This window comes from Anomaloglossus baeobatrachus, chromosome 2 (assembly GCF_048569485.1).
Source record: "Anomaloglossus baeobatrachus isolate aAnoBae1 chromosome 2, aAnoBae1.hap1, whole genome shotgun sequence".
NCBI lineage: Eukaryota > Metazoa > Chordata > Amphibia > Anura > Aromobatidae > Anomaloglossus > Anomaloglossus baeobatrachus.
Window position 1 is genome coordinate 273,726,367 of NC_134354.1, and position 16,254 is coordinate 273,742,620.

General features: G+C 45.7%; 1 protein-coding gene across 2 annotated transcripts in view; it reads right to left on the bottom strand.

Annotated features, from left to right (window-relative positions):
- LOC142289838 (centromere protein C-like) overlaps positions 1-15,379 on the bottom strand; it is a 246,824-nt gene extending 231,445 nt beyond the window's left edge. For both annotated transcript variants that reach the window (XM_075333780.1, XM_075333776.1), the window contains exon 1: positions 15,233-15,379. In XM_075333780.1, the coding sequence (XP_075189895.1) occupies positions 15,233-15,253 (21 nt within the window). In that variant the 5' untranslated portion in view covers positions 15,254-15,379. The remainder of the gene's footprint in view (positions 1-15,232) is intronic.
- Positions 15,380-16,254: the final 875 nt, after the last annotated feature.

Consider the following 16,254-nt stretch of genomic DNA (forward strand, 5'->3'; position numbering starts at 1 on the left):
CAATCAAGGAGGGTATATACAAAAATGCAGCTAAACAGTGCAATGCATAGTGAATAAGCATATATGTATATGTGCACTTCGGCACTAGTGGAGTCAGCCCCACAGGTGCTGCTTAACGCCTGGTCACAGCGTTGTGTGACTATCCGAATCCCTGCCAGGGATTCCTAAACTTGTCTCTTCTGCCGCTACAGAAAACACTGACAAGAATGGCTGCCGGCGTCCTGTGTAGAGGAGGAAGCCGTGGGCGTGCCTGAGAAAGTGCGGGAATCCGGCTTCACAGCGTACACAGTGAGAGGGGTGGAGTATGCAAAGCATACTCCAGCTCTCAGCGCTGCCGGTTTCACAGTGCACACAGTGAGAGGGGTGGAGTATGCAAAGCATACTCCAGCTCTCAGCGCTGCCGTGCTGTGCAGCGTCACGCCCCTACCCTGACTGGCAGGTCTGTGGGCGGAAACGAAGTGAGACTAGGCCGCGCAAGCCGGGGACTCGAGTGATAAGCGCGGCCGGCATATAAGCCTTGGTCGGCGCGGAAGTCCCCGGCGCACCACAAGTCCCAGCCGCGCCCGAAATAAAAATGGCAACGGCGGTTAGCGCGGTAGTCCCCTAATACACTAACACACCCAACAAGCTGTAGTGTGCGATGGCACTAGTGCGGGCAGCGCCGCCGTCCCTGGCGCACTAACACACCCAGCAATGCTGCCGTGTGTCCGTGCGCGGTCCCCACAGGGACACAGAGTACCTCAACGTAGCAGGGCCATGTCCCTGAGGATACTCCGCTCCATGTCCAGCAGATTCCCAGGAGCTGTGGATGGAGCACGGCCTCAGTGCCTGGAGACCGATATGATCCCACTTCACCCAGAGCCCTGAGGGGATGGGGAAGGAAAGCAGCATGTGGGCTCCAGCCTCCGTACCCACAATGGGTACCTCAACCTTACAAACACCGCCGACAGAAAGTGGGGTGAGAAGGGAGCATGCTGGGGGCCCTAGTATGGGCCCTCTTTTCTTCCATCCGACATAGTCAGCAGCTGCTGCTGACTAAACAGTGGAGCTATGCGTGGATGTCTGACCTCCTTCGCACAAAGCACAAAACTGGTGAGCCAGTGATCCCACTGGGGGTGTATAGCCAGAAGGGGAGGGGCCTTACACTTTTGAGTGTAATACTTTGTGTGGCCTCCGGAGGCAGTAGCTATACACCCAATTGTCTGGGTCTCCCAATGGAGCGACAAAGAAAAAGGCCCTCACAGTGAGGAGGACATCGCTTGACAAAAGACTATGCTCATGTAGTTTAAACGCGTCGCTGTTGTCATACTATTTTTTTCCCCGCTGGAGTGACAGCTTGACTTTTACATGTATTGTAAGTGTCTGATTTTATGAATTCGCTAAGCATCAAATAAATCCTGGAAATTTTATCTGATTCCTGGTCATTGCGCTGGACATTAGTCTTTTTCCCATGGCTCAGTGATGGCTTATTTTTTGCGTCCTGAGCTGACGTAATTAACAGTACCATTTTTTGCGCAGAAGCGCCGTTTTGATCGCCTGTTATCGCATTTTGCGCAAAATTTGTGGTGACCAAAAATTGTATTTTTGGCGTTTAGAATTTTTTTGCAGCTACTCCATTTACCAATCAGATTAATTGATTTTATATTTAGATAGAACGGGCGTTTCTGAATGTGGCGATACCAAATGGGTATATTTTTTTTTTTTAACACTTTAATTTTCAATGAGGGGTGATTTGAACTTGTAGGTCTTTTTTAAAACTTTTTTTTTTTTATTTTACTAGTATCCCTAGGGGACTATAAGGGTCAGCAGTCTGATTGCTTGTTCCTTTCTGTAGATAAGAGCAGCATTTCTCTGATCTGCAGAAAAGCTGCTCTCCTCTCACACATGGCGCTCTGCCGGGTGTAAGAGGAATTGACTCATGATAGCTACAAGAGTCATCACATGACCCTGTGCTACCATGACAACCATCGGAGCCACGTGATCATGTCACGTGATTTCCAATGGAGCCAGGTAAGTGCTTACCGTGCCTCGCTGTTACATCGCGCTGTGACATTTTCACAACAAGATGTAAGGGGTTAACAGGCGCGAGTGGAACGCGGATCCATTCGTGCTTGATAGCCGCACATGTCAGCTGTTTAAATCAGCTGACATATGCGAGGATCACTGCTGGCTGCTCGAGGCAGCCGGCAGGAGTCATGTGTCGTGAAGAGGTTAAAAAATGGTGTTAATGTAAAGTAGACATGTGGGAAATGTTATTTATTAACTATACTGTGTGATATAACTCTCTGGTTTAAGGGTATAAAAATTCAAAGTTTTATTCAAAGAATATTTCCCAAATACTCAACATTTTTGTCAAATTTTCAATTTTTTTCACAAATAAACACAAAAAAATATTGTCCTAAGTTTACCACTGCCATCTAACAACACGTGCCAATTACCAACTGCCATATCCTATCTATAGAAAAGTCTTCACTGAATACAGATTTTACAACCGAATTGAGAATTGTTATAAAGCCTGGGCAATTTTGGCAGAGAAATACACCAGGGAAAATATGTCATACACTACTGATTTTGCAACTTTTCCCACCTACAAAGTATGGAGAGGTCTGTAATTTTTAGCCTATGTACACTTCACCTGTGACAGACAGAATTAAAAAAAAAAAAACAGAACATCCCATTGTATGATTTATAAGAATTTATTTGCATTGTATTGCATGAAATAAGTATTTGATCACCTACTAACCAGGAAACATTCTGGCTCACATAGACCTGTTATTTTTTCTTTAAGGCTGCTTTCACACATCAGGTTTTTGCTGTGCGGCACAATCCGACCTTTGCAGGAAAAACGCATCAGTTTTGTTTTTTTTTGCCGCCAGGTGCGTTTTTTCCTCATAGACTTTTATTAGCGCCGGATTGTGCCGCATGGCGTTGCGTCCGGTTTTTGCCGTATGCGGCATATTTAGCTGATGCGGCAGCCGGATGAAACGTTGAAGCAAACATTTTTGTCTGTGGCGGGAAAAAAAAATGCATTGCGCCGGAACGGCGCGATTTACAATGCAAGCCTATGGACGCCGGATGAGTTTTTTTGCACTGCGCATGCTCAGTATCAAGCCGCAACCGTCAAACGGACGGGCCGCATGGAAAAACGTATGCAACGGATCCGTTTTTTTGCCGCATCCGTTGCATAGGTTTTTGAGCCGGATTGAGCCACACTGCTAAAACCGGATGTGTGAAAGCAGCTTAAGAAGCCCTACTGCTCTCCACTTAATATCTGTTTTAATTGCAACTGTTTTAACCTGTTACCGGTATAAAAGACACCTGTCCACACACTCAATCACACTCCAACCTCTCCAATATGGTCAAGGCCAAAGAGCTGTCTAAGGATACCAGGAACAAAATTGTACACCTGCACAAGCTGGGAAGGCCTACCGGACAATAGGCAAGCAGCTTGGTGTGAAGGCAACACCTCTTGGTGCAATTATTACAAAATGGAAGGAAGACAAGATAACTGTCTATCTTACTCAATCTTGGGCTCCATGGAAGATCTTGCATTGTGAGGTAAGGATGATTCTGATAAAGGTCAGGAATCAGTCCAGAACTACACTGGAGGACCTGGTTAATGATCTGAAGAGAGCTGGAACCACAGTCTCAAAGATTACCATTAGTAAAAGACTATGCCGTCCTGGATTAGAATCCTGCAGGGCCCACAAGGTTCCCACGTTCACGTCATCACATGTTCAGACCCATTTGAAGTTCGCCTGTGACCATCTGGATAAGGCTACATTCACACGACCATTCTGTTTTTGCGGTCCGCAAAAAACGGTCCTGTTTTTCCATGCATGCATCCATGTGCCATTCGTGTGATTTCCGTTTTTATTGAGGACCGCAAAAAAAAAAACAAAACACAGAGTTACATACAGTCCAGGGTATCTGGCCAGATGCTGGTCCCCATATAAGGTCTATGGGGAACAGAATCCAGCGCAAAGGGGTAGGAGAAAACGCTACATACTCACCGATCACCGGGCAGCTGTCACACTTCTCCCGTGGCAGTTCTTTGTTCTTCTGAAGCCGGCTGCTCTTTAGGATAGCTTCATATTCACTGCTTCCCGGCTTATCGGCGACATGATGTTGATGTGTTCATTCTATCTACTAAAGATCGCAGTACATCGCGGTTCAAGTTTTATCCTGTGCTCTATGCTGAGCGCTTACACCGGGGTTTCCGTGTAAATCTCTGAAATAATTGATTTAGATGGATCTCTCTCTGTCCTATGGTCCTGCCATTCCAGTCTTTTTAGACGTGCATAAAAGTGCAGTTGACCACCTCTTTAGTACGCATCTTAAAAGATGGACACTGCTAAACAGAAGCCACAGAGACCAGAATATCTCAGCTGCTTCATTAGTGAATGGATCGGTCTGAGGTTTCATCTGAATTACGTATTTTGTAGATGTAGATGGAAACCCAGATGTAAGCACTCAGTGTAGAGCACAGGATAAATGTGAATTGATCCAAAATATTCTGTACCCCAAAATGCCACCATCTACTCAACCCACAAAAAGCAAGTCCTCACTCAGGTTAGTCATCTGTTAAAGGGAACCAATTACCAGGATTTTCGTATATAACCTAAAGCCAGTGCTATAATGGAACTATCAGGCTGATTCTCTACATACCATTAGTGGTCAGCTTGGATGTTTAGGTTTTGAAATCCAAGAAAGTAAAGTTTATAAAATCGTCAGCTGCTTGAGTGAAAGCAGCTGAGGAGCAGATAATATCTGGGGGGGGGGGAATTCATAGTTATCCCCTCCCCTGTAAGAATTAGCATAAGTATTGAGGCGGGGCCTCAGCCAACAAAGCTTATATCAGGAAGCAACATTTTCCTATTGGCTGAGGCCCGCCCGTTTTGGTCACTTCAGTATGACCTAACCACAGGTCCTGGAAGAAAAAAGTTACATTGATTGTATAATATTTAAGCTAATTCTAACAGGGGGAGGGGATAACTATGAATTCCCCCCAGATATCTGCTCCTCAGCTGCTGTCACTCAAGCAGATGCTGATTTTATAAACTTTACTTTCTTGTATTTCAAAACCTAAACATCCGAGGTGACCACTAAAGGTATGTAGAGAATCAGCCTGATAGTGCCAGTATAGCACTGGCTTTAGGTTATATACAAAAATCCTGGTGACTGGTTCCCTTTAACAGAAATCTAAGTGTTTTTTACATTACTGGAAGCACAGAGGCTATGGAACAGCCATAGAATAGCAAAAAAAGGTTTTCAGCTCACCTGCAACCCGGACTGCTGTTCCTTGCGGGTGCCTGGAATCCACCGGTAGGTACAACCGGTAAAGACAGTGACATAGGAAGAAAGGAAGGGATTTGGCACTAATTTCTTCTTAAAATAAAATCATTCAAGGACTGAATAAGGACTTTTTGTGTTTTTAATGTAAGTCCGAAACGCGTAAAGTTCCCATGCCTGGTAACCCCCCCCATGGTGTCCACAGGAATTTTTTAAGAATCCAATAAACTTTTGAATGATTTTATTTTAAGAAGAAATTAGTGCCGGATCCCTTCCTTTCTTCCTATGTCGCTATGGAACAGCACTAACTCCTCGCCCTCAAAAGAAATCCAGCAAACTCAGCGCTCACAAATCCAAATTCCCGTTTCCCTTCTGAGCCCCACAGAGTGCCTAAACCACACACGTCCACATCTTTGGCATTTCAGTAGTGAGGAGAACCCGTTAAATTTACAGGGTGCAGATCTCCTGAAGCTGGGCACATTGTATGGGCACTACAATGTACTGGTACTACAAGAGTAGATTTCTATTTTCACTCTGCAACATCCATTGTTGCTAGTTTCTGCAAAACACCCATGGAGTCAAAATGATCACTACACCAGTAGATAAATTAGTAGAGGGGTGTAAGTTACAAATTTGGGTCACTTGAAAGAGGTTTCTACTCTTCTGGAACGTAATGGCTCTGCAAATGGAGTCTGCAATCTATCCTAGGAAACTCTGGGCTCCAAAAGTCAAATATTGGTCCTTCCCTTCCGAGCCCTGCCGTGTGCCCAAACAATAGTTTTCCACCACATATGTGACATCAGCATACTTAGAAGGAATTTCACAAGCCATTGTAAGGTTACTCTTACAACCCCTGTTACTCTTGTGAAATTGCAAAAACATTTTTGTGGGAAAAAAGTTATTTCTTATTTTCATGGCTCAAAATTATAAAATTCTGTGAAATACCTAGGGTCCAAGGTGCTCATGAGTCGACAAACCTGGGTAAATTCATGGAGGGGTCTAGTTTCCAAAATGGGGTCACTTGTGGGAAGTTTCCACTGTTTAGGCACATCAGGGGCTCTCCAAATGCAAAATGATGTCTGCTAGTGATTCCAGCCAATTTTGCATTTCAAAAATCAAATGGCGCTCCCTCTCTTCCGAGCCTTGCCGTGCGCCCAAACAGTAGTTTTCTACCACATATGAGGTATCAGTGTTCTCAGGAGAAATTGCATAACAAATTGTATAGTGCATTGTCTCCTGTTACCCTTGTGACATTGCTAAATTTAGAGCTAAAACAACATTTGTGTGTTAAAATGTGATTTTTGTCATATTCAGAGCTCAGCGTTATAAACTTCTGTAAAGCACCTGGAGGTTCAAGGTCCTCACCACAAATCTAGATAAATTCCTTAAAGGGTCTATTTTCCAAAATGGGGTCACTTGTGGTGGGGTTTCCACTGTTTAGGCACCTCATGGGCTCTCCAAACATAGCATAGCATCCACTATTGATTCCATATAATTTTTCGTTCCAAAAGTTGAATGGCGCTCCTTCCCTTCTGAGCCCCACTGTGTGCCCAAACAGTAGATTTCCACCACATATGGGGTATCTGTCTACTCAGGAGAATTTGCACAATGAATCGTGCATTATTTTGTTGTTACTCTTGTAAGAATGCAAAATTTGGGCCTAAAGTAACATTTTTTGGGAAAAAGTATTTTTTTCATTTTTTCCTCCACATTGCTTTAGTTCCTGTGAAGGACCTAATGTATTACTAAACTTCCTGAATGTGCTTTTGAGCAGTTTGAAGGGTGCAGAACTGCACAGGGAGCCAGTTACATCAGCATTCAGACTTCACTTTGGTTCAGACAATGCAGACCTATCAATGGTTCACTCAACTTTTAGTTTCAGAGCAGCTGAATGAAAAACAACAACCAATATGGCTGTATTGCCACTCTTGCAAAAATGACTGCCTCCGCTGAATAGAAAAATTACTATTTCTTGGTTTGAATAAAACTTTTGTCTGCTGCATGCCAAATTTTAGGATGTTTACAACATCCGCCATAAAAGAATGGCGAATGTCGGAAGCGGGTGTATGGAGCGGGCTTATGGAGTGAGATTGCGCCATACTTGGCAGGCAATGGCTGTGTATTACAGTCAGGACATGGTGCTAAGAATCATGAGTGGAGTGGAGCTCTGCCCCCGATTGTTAACCCACCGGCAGTGGGGTCTGATATTTTAAGCGCCCATTGTGGCACCCGTGACGTGATCGTGGGTCAAAGATGGGTTGCTATGACAGCAGGGAGTCTGATGAAGACCTCCGCACTTGTCGTAGCAGCGCTCCTTTGAAACCCTGCCTGTGGCTGAGCTTGAAAAGAGACTGTGATTTCTGCTATGTACAGCAATTCTGTGGCGAATTGTTGTATACAGGACAAGTGATCAGACGATGAAAGGTTATAGTCCCCTAAAAGGACTGTTAGAAAGTGAATAGTAAAAAAAAAAAAAAAAAACCCATAAAAGTTCAAATCACCCCCCTTTTACCACATAAAAAATAAAGATATGTGAGCCGAGCCTTAGTGTAATCGTTGGGAGGCAGAATAAACATTTGTTACGCCATTCACCATACGTTATAAGTGATGACACGGCTTTATTCTTCAAGCCCGTGCGATTACAGGTATAACAGAGTTACCAAGTTGTTTTAGGTTTGGCTACTATCACAGAAAACAACGCTTTTTAAAAAAAAAGTGTGGGCTTGTTTTTTTGCTGGAAAAGTTGGCGTTTTTATTGTACAGTTTTCTGGCAAGTAGTATTTTTTGATCGTTTTCCCGAATTGGGGATAAAGAACTAACAAATATCAGAAATTGAGAATCATTATGGTTTTTTATGACTTCTACAGGGTAGTAAAAATGATAAGACCGCTCTATTCTTCCGGTTAGTAAGATTACAACGATACCTCATTTATACAATTTTTTTTTATGCTTTGCCATTTTTACTCAAAAAAATTTCTAGAAAAATTGTTGTTTTTGCATCGCTCTATTCTGAGAGTTATAGCTATTTCATTTTTCCACTGACAGAGCTGTATGGCAGTTAGTATTATGCAAGACAAGATGACGTTTTCGACTACTGTATTTTTCCGCTTTATAAGACGCACCTGATTATAAGACGCACCCCCAAATTTGGTGAAGGAAAAGAGAATTTATTTTTTTAATGTTAAATGGGGTCCATCTTATAATGCCAGTGTCCGTCTAACAAATCATATAGGGTATATGTCCCTCATAGCCCCCCATCCTAAAATTATCCCCCCTTAATCTGGATATGGCCCCTTATATTCAATATAGCCCCCTTGTGCTGGGACACGTCCCCCTGTGCTGCCCATGGCCCCTATAGATTGCACACCTCCGCTTTGTTAGATATGGCCCCCATACAGCTGCCCATGGCCCCTATAGATGGCACATCTCCCTTGTGTTAAGATATCGCCCCCATGCTGCTGCCCATAATAAAATAAACCACTCTTTCCTTACCTTCTCAGCGCTGTCCCTCCTCGTGTCTCCCTCCTCGCAGTTGAGCTCCAGCTTCCTCCACTTCCTGGTTCTTGCTGCCAGTCATGTGATCGGCAGAGCAGAGTGATATCATCTCTGCGTGCCTTATCACAGACAGCAGCAGCAGGAGACGGGAGATCAGCACTGGAGGTAAGTAAAGCTTTTTTTATTTTACTATGGGCAGCAGCAGCATGGGGGCCATATCTAACACAGGGGGGATCATGTGCGATCAAAGGGAGCACAGGCAGATATAATATGCCCTGCTGCCCCAGCCCCTCAGCGTGATGCGATTTCAGCACCACACTGATGGACAGCGGCTGTGCATATTATATGAGCGGGAAATCAAAGGCTGCCGCCCGCAGCTTTACCAGCTCCCAGCACCGCTCCAGAGCGAACCCTGCAGTAATATTATATATATATATATACACACACACACATATCTCACCCCCCCCGTATATTCGGTTTATAAGACGCACCCCCTACTTTCCCCCAAAATTTGGGGGAACAAAAGTGCGTCTTATAAAGTGAAAAATATGGTATATCATTTTTGTTCGTCATTTTATCACATTTTATTCCACTTTTATGTTGGAGGTATGATGAAAAAAGCATATTTTTTTGCCGCATTTTTATTTTTTTATGGTGTTCACTGTAGGGGTTAAATAATTGACTGTTTTATTGATTGTGTTGTCCTGGACACAGCGATAAGAAATATAATTTATGTGTATCAGCTCACCGTGTACACGCTCACTCCTGGCCTCTCCCTGGAGCACGGACAGGCACTGTCACAGCCCGATATTGCAAATAGAAGAAAGATGGAACATCCAGCTCTTCAGGCGAGGAAAGCCATGGTCTTTATTTTAGCATGCAGACAACGGATGACATGACCAGCACAGCACTACGCGTTTCAGGTGAAACAATCACCCTTAATCATGAAGTCGCCTGAAGAGCTGGATGTTACTTCTTCCTTCGATAAGAAATATGTATAACTTTATTATTCTAATCACTCGTCTCATGAATTGCAAAAATTTCTTGCCCGTGTCGCACAATGCTGTAACCCCCCGTCACATGTACTTACCTTCCAAACAACCTCGCTGTGGGCGGCAAACATCCACTTCCTGAAGGGGGAGGGACGTTCGGCGTCACTGCGATGTCACACAGCGGACGGCCAATAGAAGCGGAGGGGCGGAGATGAGCGGGATGTAAATATCCCGCCCACCTCCTTCCCTCAGCATTGCCGGTGGGACGCAGGTAAGCTGCAGTTCATAGTTCCCGGGGTGTACACGGAGCGATGTGTGCTGCCTCGGGAACAATGAACAACAGGACGTTCGATTTTAAGAAAATGAACGACGTGTCAACGATTAACGAGAAGGTGAGTATTTCTGCTCGTTCATCGCTGTCACACGCTACGATATCACTAACGATGCCGGATGTGCGTCACTTAAGACCGCTTTACACGCTGCAACATCGCTAGCCGATGCTAGCGATGTTGAGCGTGATAGCACCCGCCCCCATCGTACGGCCGATATGTGGTGATCGCTACCATAGCGAACATTATAGCTATGGCAGCGTCACACGTCCTTACGTGCTCTGCGACGTCGCTGTGGCCCGGCGAACTGCCTCCTTTCTAAGGGGGCGGTTCGTTCAGCGTCACAGCGATGTCACTAAGCGGCCGCCCAATCAAAGCGGAGGGGCGGAGATGAGCGGGACGAACATCCCGCCCACCTCCTTCCTTCCTCATTGCTGGCGGGACGCAGGTAAAGTGAGGTTCCTCGTTCCTGTGCTGTCACACATAGCGATGTGTGCTGCCGCAGAAATGAGGAACAACATCGTTACTGCAACAGCAACGATATTTGGGAACAGGGGGGCATGTCACCGATTAGACACTTTGAACGTTTTTGCAACGAATCAAAATCACTAATAGGTGTCACACGCAACGACATTGCTAAAGCGACTGGATCTGCGTCACAAATTCCGTGACCCCAACGAGATCGCTTTAGCGATCTCGCAGCGTGTAAAGCCACCTTTATGACGTGACCCCGCCGACATCTCGTTAGATATATCATAGCATGTAAAGCCCGCTTAAGAGGTCACCATACCTGCCACATCAGGGGGTCATTGTTTTAACATTTGAACTCTGGGTGCCATGACAACCATTGGCTCCCTGTGATTTTGTCAGGAGGGTGCTGATGGAGGGAGCCCTTTCCCTCCCACAACCTTCTAAATGCCATGATCACTATAGCTCACGGCATCTGGAAGGTTAATCAGCTGTGCCGAGTGATATTTCAGTACCTCCTGCAGGATTATGCTGTGATTGGTCAGTCAATTTGACTGATCGATCACAGCAATCTGTGTGCGGGGACCTATGAAATGTGTCCCCACATATGTCTTCCTGTGCCAGTCAGCTGTCAGTGACTGCTGTCAGCACGGAACTGTCACTGTTTTTACACAGTGACAGTTTAAAGACATGACGGACATAGCACATCATGATGTGGGATTAGGACGTGCTATGTACGTCATTCGGTGTTACGGGGTTAAAGAGAACCTATCAGCAGGATTTAGCAATATATGAGCAAACACTGCTGATCCCTTCTATCCCTGCAGATCCACTGCTGACCCTTGCAATCCATCCTGGCTTGTTTACAAATGACCAGCATGTGACTTCAGCAGCTAATCAATAGCCTCACTGGGCACATGCTGTGTTTACTGGCGACTTTACCTCTGATGCCACCGATTGGCTGCATATTATACCGATTTTGCCACTGATTTACTGCAGAAAAATATGTCACTTTTGCCTCTATTCTTAACCCCTTTGTGACGCGGCCAATTTTAGTTTTTTCACCGCCTTCTTCCCAGAGCCATATTTTTTTTTATTTTACTGTCCACATAAACATAGGACGGCTTGTTTGTTGCAGGACAAGTTGTACTTTTGGATGACACCTTTCATTTGACCATATAGCGGACTCTAGAAAAGGGGAAAAAATTCAATTGTGGAGAAATTGGGAAAAAAACCTGAATTCTGACATTTTGGTGGGAATGTTTTTTGTGTACATTTTGTAGTAAAATGACCCCGCAATATGTCTCATCAGTACGATTACGGCAATACCAAACATGTCACGTTGTATTTATTAATTTAGTGGTGAAAAAAAGATCTGAAGTTTGCAAAAGTTTATGGACCTTTGTGATGGCTTATTTTTGTGGGGCGAGTTGATGTTTTAATTAAGTATTGATACCATTATGGGATAGATATGACGTTTTGATCACTTGTTAAAGCATTTTTTGTGTTATGGCAGTGACCAAATACACGTAATTTTGGCTTTCCTTAAAGGGAACCTGTCATCAGAAATTTAGCTTGAAACCTAAGAGTTTCCCCCTCTGCAGCTCCTGGGCTGTATTCTAGCAGGTTCCTGTACTTTTTGTGGCCCCTTTTAAACCAAATTAAATACTTTATAAACTTGTACCTTTTGCTATGTAAATTTTGTAAATCGTCCATGGGGGCGGGCTCTCTGCTGACCGTTGCTGTTCCTCCAGCAGATTTACGTAGCCCCCCAAAGCTGAATTTCATATCTCAGGACGCCGCCCCTGGGCGCCCGTGGTCCCGCTCATGCGCTGTGCAACTGTAGCGGGACTGTGCACTGTGTGCACGTGTGACCGCTGGTGACGTTTTGCGCAGGCACGAGGTTATGGGCGGCTCTGTGTCATCAGCAAGTGCCGCCCATAACCTCGTGACCGCACTTTCCCCTCTTGCTCCAGCGTTCTGCGCAAGCGCTTGCTGGCCAGATGACCCGACGTCACCTCTTTCCCATCTTGCCCTGCTGCAGGGTAAGATGGGAAGGAGGTGACGTCGGGTCATTTGGCCGGCGAGCGCTTGCGCAGAACGCTGGAGGCAGTGGGGACAGCGCGTCCACGAGATTATGGGCGGGCACTTGCTATGCAATCACAGCGCCGCCGATAATCTCGTGCTTGTGACAAGTCACCAGCGATCCTGGCGTGGGCGGCACCTCGGGCGCAGTCGGCGGTGTCCTGATGGATGAAATGGAGCGTGGGGGGACTGCGTCAATGTGCAGGAGGGACAGCAACGGTCACCAGAGAGCCCGCCCCCATAGACGATTTACAAAATTTACATAGCAAAAGGTACAAGTTTATAAAGTATTTAATTTGGTTTAAAAGGGGGCACAAAAAGTACAGGAACCTGCTAGAATGCAGCCCAGGAGCTGCAGAGGGGGAAACTCTTAGGTTTCAAGCTAAATTTCTGATGACAGGTTCCTTTTAATAGAGATAATAAAGCTGTTTTTCTTTGTACCATTTTTGGGCACATAATATTTTTTTGATCGCTTTCTATTCCGATTTTTGAGATGACAGGAAGAAATAAATAGGATTCCTTTTATCTTATATATAATAAATGCCTTTATCTTATTACACATCTCATAGCTTCTATGACTGCCATTTACTACCTAAGTCCCTGTGCGCACACTGCGTTTTTTGCCGTAGATTTGCCACGGTTTTTGCTGCAGAATTGGTGCAGTTTTTCATAAAGTTCATGCAGTCTTGCCCCAGCAAAGTCTATGAGAAATCCAAAATACTGTGCGCACGTTGCTTTTTTTTCCCTAAAGGTTTTTCTGCAGAATTTCTGCAGAACAAAGACTGAGCATGTCACTTCTTTTCTGCGTTTTTCCCTGTATTGAGTGTTAAAAAACCGCAGGGACAATACCGCAGGCAAAAACGTGGTAAATCCGCAGCAAAACCTCAAGTGGTTTTGGTGCGGATTTTCCATGGGTAGGTGCGGTATTCTGCCAGAAGGTGCGTCTTTTGCTGAAAAAACAAATCCGCAGTGTGGATGGTAATAATTAACTCAGTTAATTATTGTAGGCTTCACATCAATTCCAGGGACACTGAGTGCGCATGTGCTCCTGAACTGACCCACTTTCTCCCTGCCCACGACACCACGTGACCGCAGTGCGTTCCATGCCGTGGACTAGGGAGTACATACAGCTGGATCACGACCTGGATCCATGCACCGTCCCGGGCTGAGCGTCCCACGTGACTCTTATGTGTCACTACCCGATCGGCCGCTCCACACATTTAATGACCCCCTTGTCTCCTACCCTGATACGCCCCTGAAGAAGCTGGGTGAAACTCACGTCGGGGTGAAGGGACACAGAACACACACCCTTTCATCTGTATGAGCTAATTCCACAACTTCTTTTGTGCACTTTGGAAACGATAATACAATACTGGCACCTTATATTTATGGACTTCGCACCTTATACTGCACTAGTACCCAGTGATTTGAAAGTCTCTGTTTTGACTGATTGTCGTGTTTTATAGTAGGTTTGGGATCTTTTAAGTGTTTCTAAGGCTTCATATATTGTAGGTGATCATTCGTCACATGTACAGCATTGATCTGGGCAATAGTCACCATGTACAGACTTTTGTATTTCTCTGCTCCTATGTGTCCGTCATTGTGAGGCAACGGCCGCCTTTTAAAGGGAACCTGTCACTGGTTTTTCGGCATATAAGCTGCGGCCACCACCAGTGGGCTCTTATATACAGCATGTTAGAATGCTGTATATAAGAGCCCAGGCCGCTGTGTAGAACATAAACACTTTATAATACTCACCTAAGGGGCGTTGCGGTGGAGTTGGGCCATATGGGCGTCTCTGTTGTCCGGTGCCGCCTCTTTCGGCCAGCTTCGTCCTCCTTCAGTAGCCTGGGTGCATGACGTGTCCTACGTCATCCACACAGGCCGGTATTGAGGTTCTGCGCAGGGGCACTTTGATCTGACCTGAGCAGGGCAGATCTAAGTATTGTAGTGCGCCTGTGCGGGTGCGGCGAGTCTGTATGACGTAGGACGCTTCATGCACCCAGGCTTCAGAAAGAGGACGACGATGGCTGAAGGAGGCGGCGCCAGCACCGGAGACGCCCATATGGCCCAACTCCATTGCAGTGCGACCGTTAGGTGAGAATTATAAAGTGTTTTTTACGTTCTACACAGCGGCCAGGGCTCTTATATACAGCATGTTAGAATGCTGTATATAAGAGGCCACTGGTGGTGGCCGCAGCTTATATGCCGAAAAACCAGTGACAGGTTCCCTTTAATATCATTATTTTGATTAATAAACACATACACAATTTTTTATAATGCAACCTTGGAGTCACTTCCTTTTGGATAGGGATTACCATACACTCATGTGTATACATCACATAGGCTAGGAGTATAGAGTGTGGCCTCGGGTATATATAGTATACAGCACTGTGCATATACTAATACCACATACAGAGCACTCGCCCGACGCCGGGTCTAGACCTTCCATAACCCCTGCTTACAGAATGGAGGAAGTGCGCAGTAAGAAATGGAGGAGCACAGCCCTTCTCAGCACAGCCCTTCTCAGCACAGCCCTCCTCACCGCAGCCGCCCCGTCTTCTAACTTACCCTCCTCACGTTATCAGACATCTTCGGTTTATGCGCAGTGACCGTCTACTGTGCACAGATAAGCGCAGATCCCGAGGAGAAGTCTCTGCCCCAGCGGTGGAGATGCTCTTATCACAGACGCCGTCGCAGTTTCCCGCCTCACTTGGCAGAACAGGAACAACAGGAAGTAGCAGCTCAGAGTGTAGAATGGATGTGTACTTGTTAGGACCTCCCTGCAACGCCTCCATTCTACATAGTGGGGCCACTGAGGGGAGGCTCCTCCCAGTCCCTACAGCGCCGCCATTCTAGATAGATAGTGGAGCCTCTGAGGAGAGGAATACAGGCTGGAGAGCGGCTCATGTGTTCACAATGAGGAAGACCTATTTCAGGCCTCCATTCTACACACATAGTGGTGAGGGGAGCAGAGCTGCTGAGGGGAGGATCTCACAGCAGTCACTGCAATGTACACAGCCAATTAGTGACTAAAATGGAGGAGATTCCAGGAGCTCATGGAGACTCCATTGTAGTCTACAGGCTGGAGAGAGGCTCATGTGTTCACAATGAGGAAGACATATTACAGGCCTCCATTCTACACACATAGTGGTGAGGAGAGTGGAGCTGCAATGTACACTGGACACGTTCTCCAAAATGGCCTATTTCACCCCGCTGTCTGGCTTTCCTTTGCACTTTGCACAGCACATCTTTTGGCTGCACAATCTACCACATCACATCGTGTTCGACAAAGGTGTCCAATTTATGTCCCGGTTCTGGACGGCCACCTGTAAGTTGCTAAATATCACCTTAGAAATGCATACCTCCTAACATTTAAAGAGGAGAAAGAGGGACAAAGTATGTGGCGCGCTACGCGCGCGCCGTGGCAATTTTAAGCCACGCCCCTAACTAAACCCATTTTGCAATCTGTCACGCCCACATCCAATCCTTTTCAGCACTGCTGATCACATTGTTTAAGGCTGCATGCCCACGATCAGTATTTGCAGCATTTTGGATGTAGCGTGTTTTTGCTGTGTCTAAAACGCTGCATT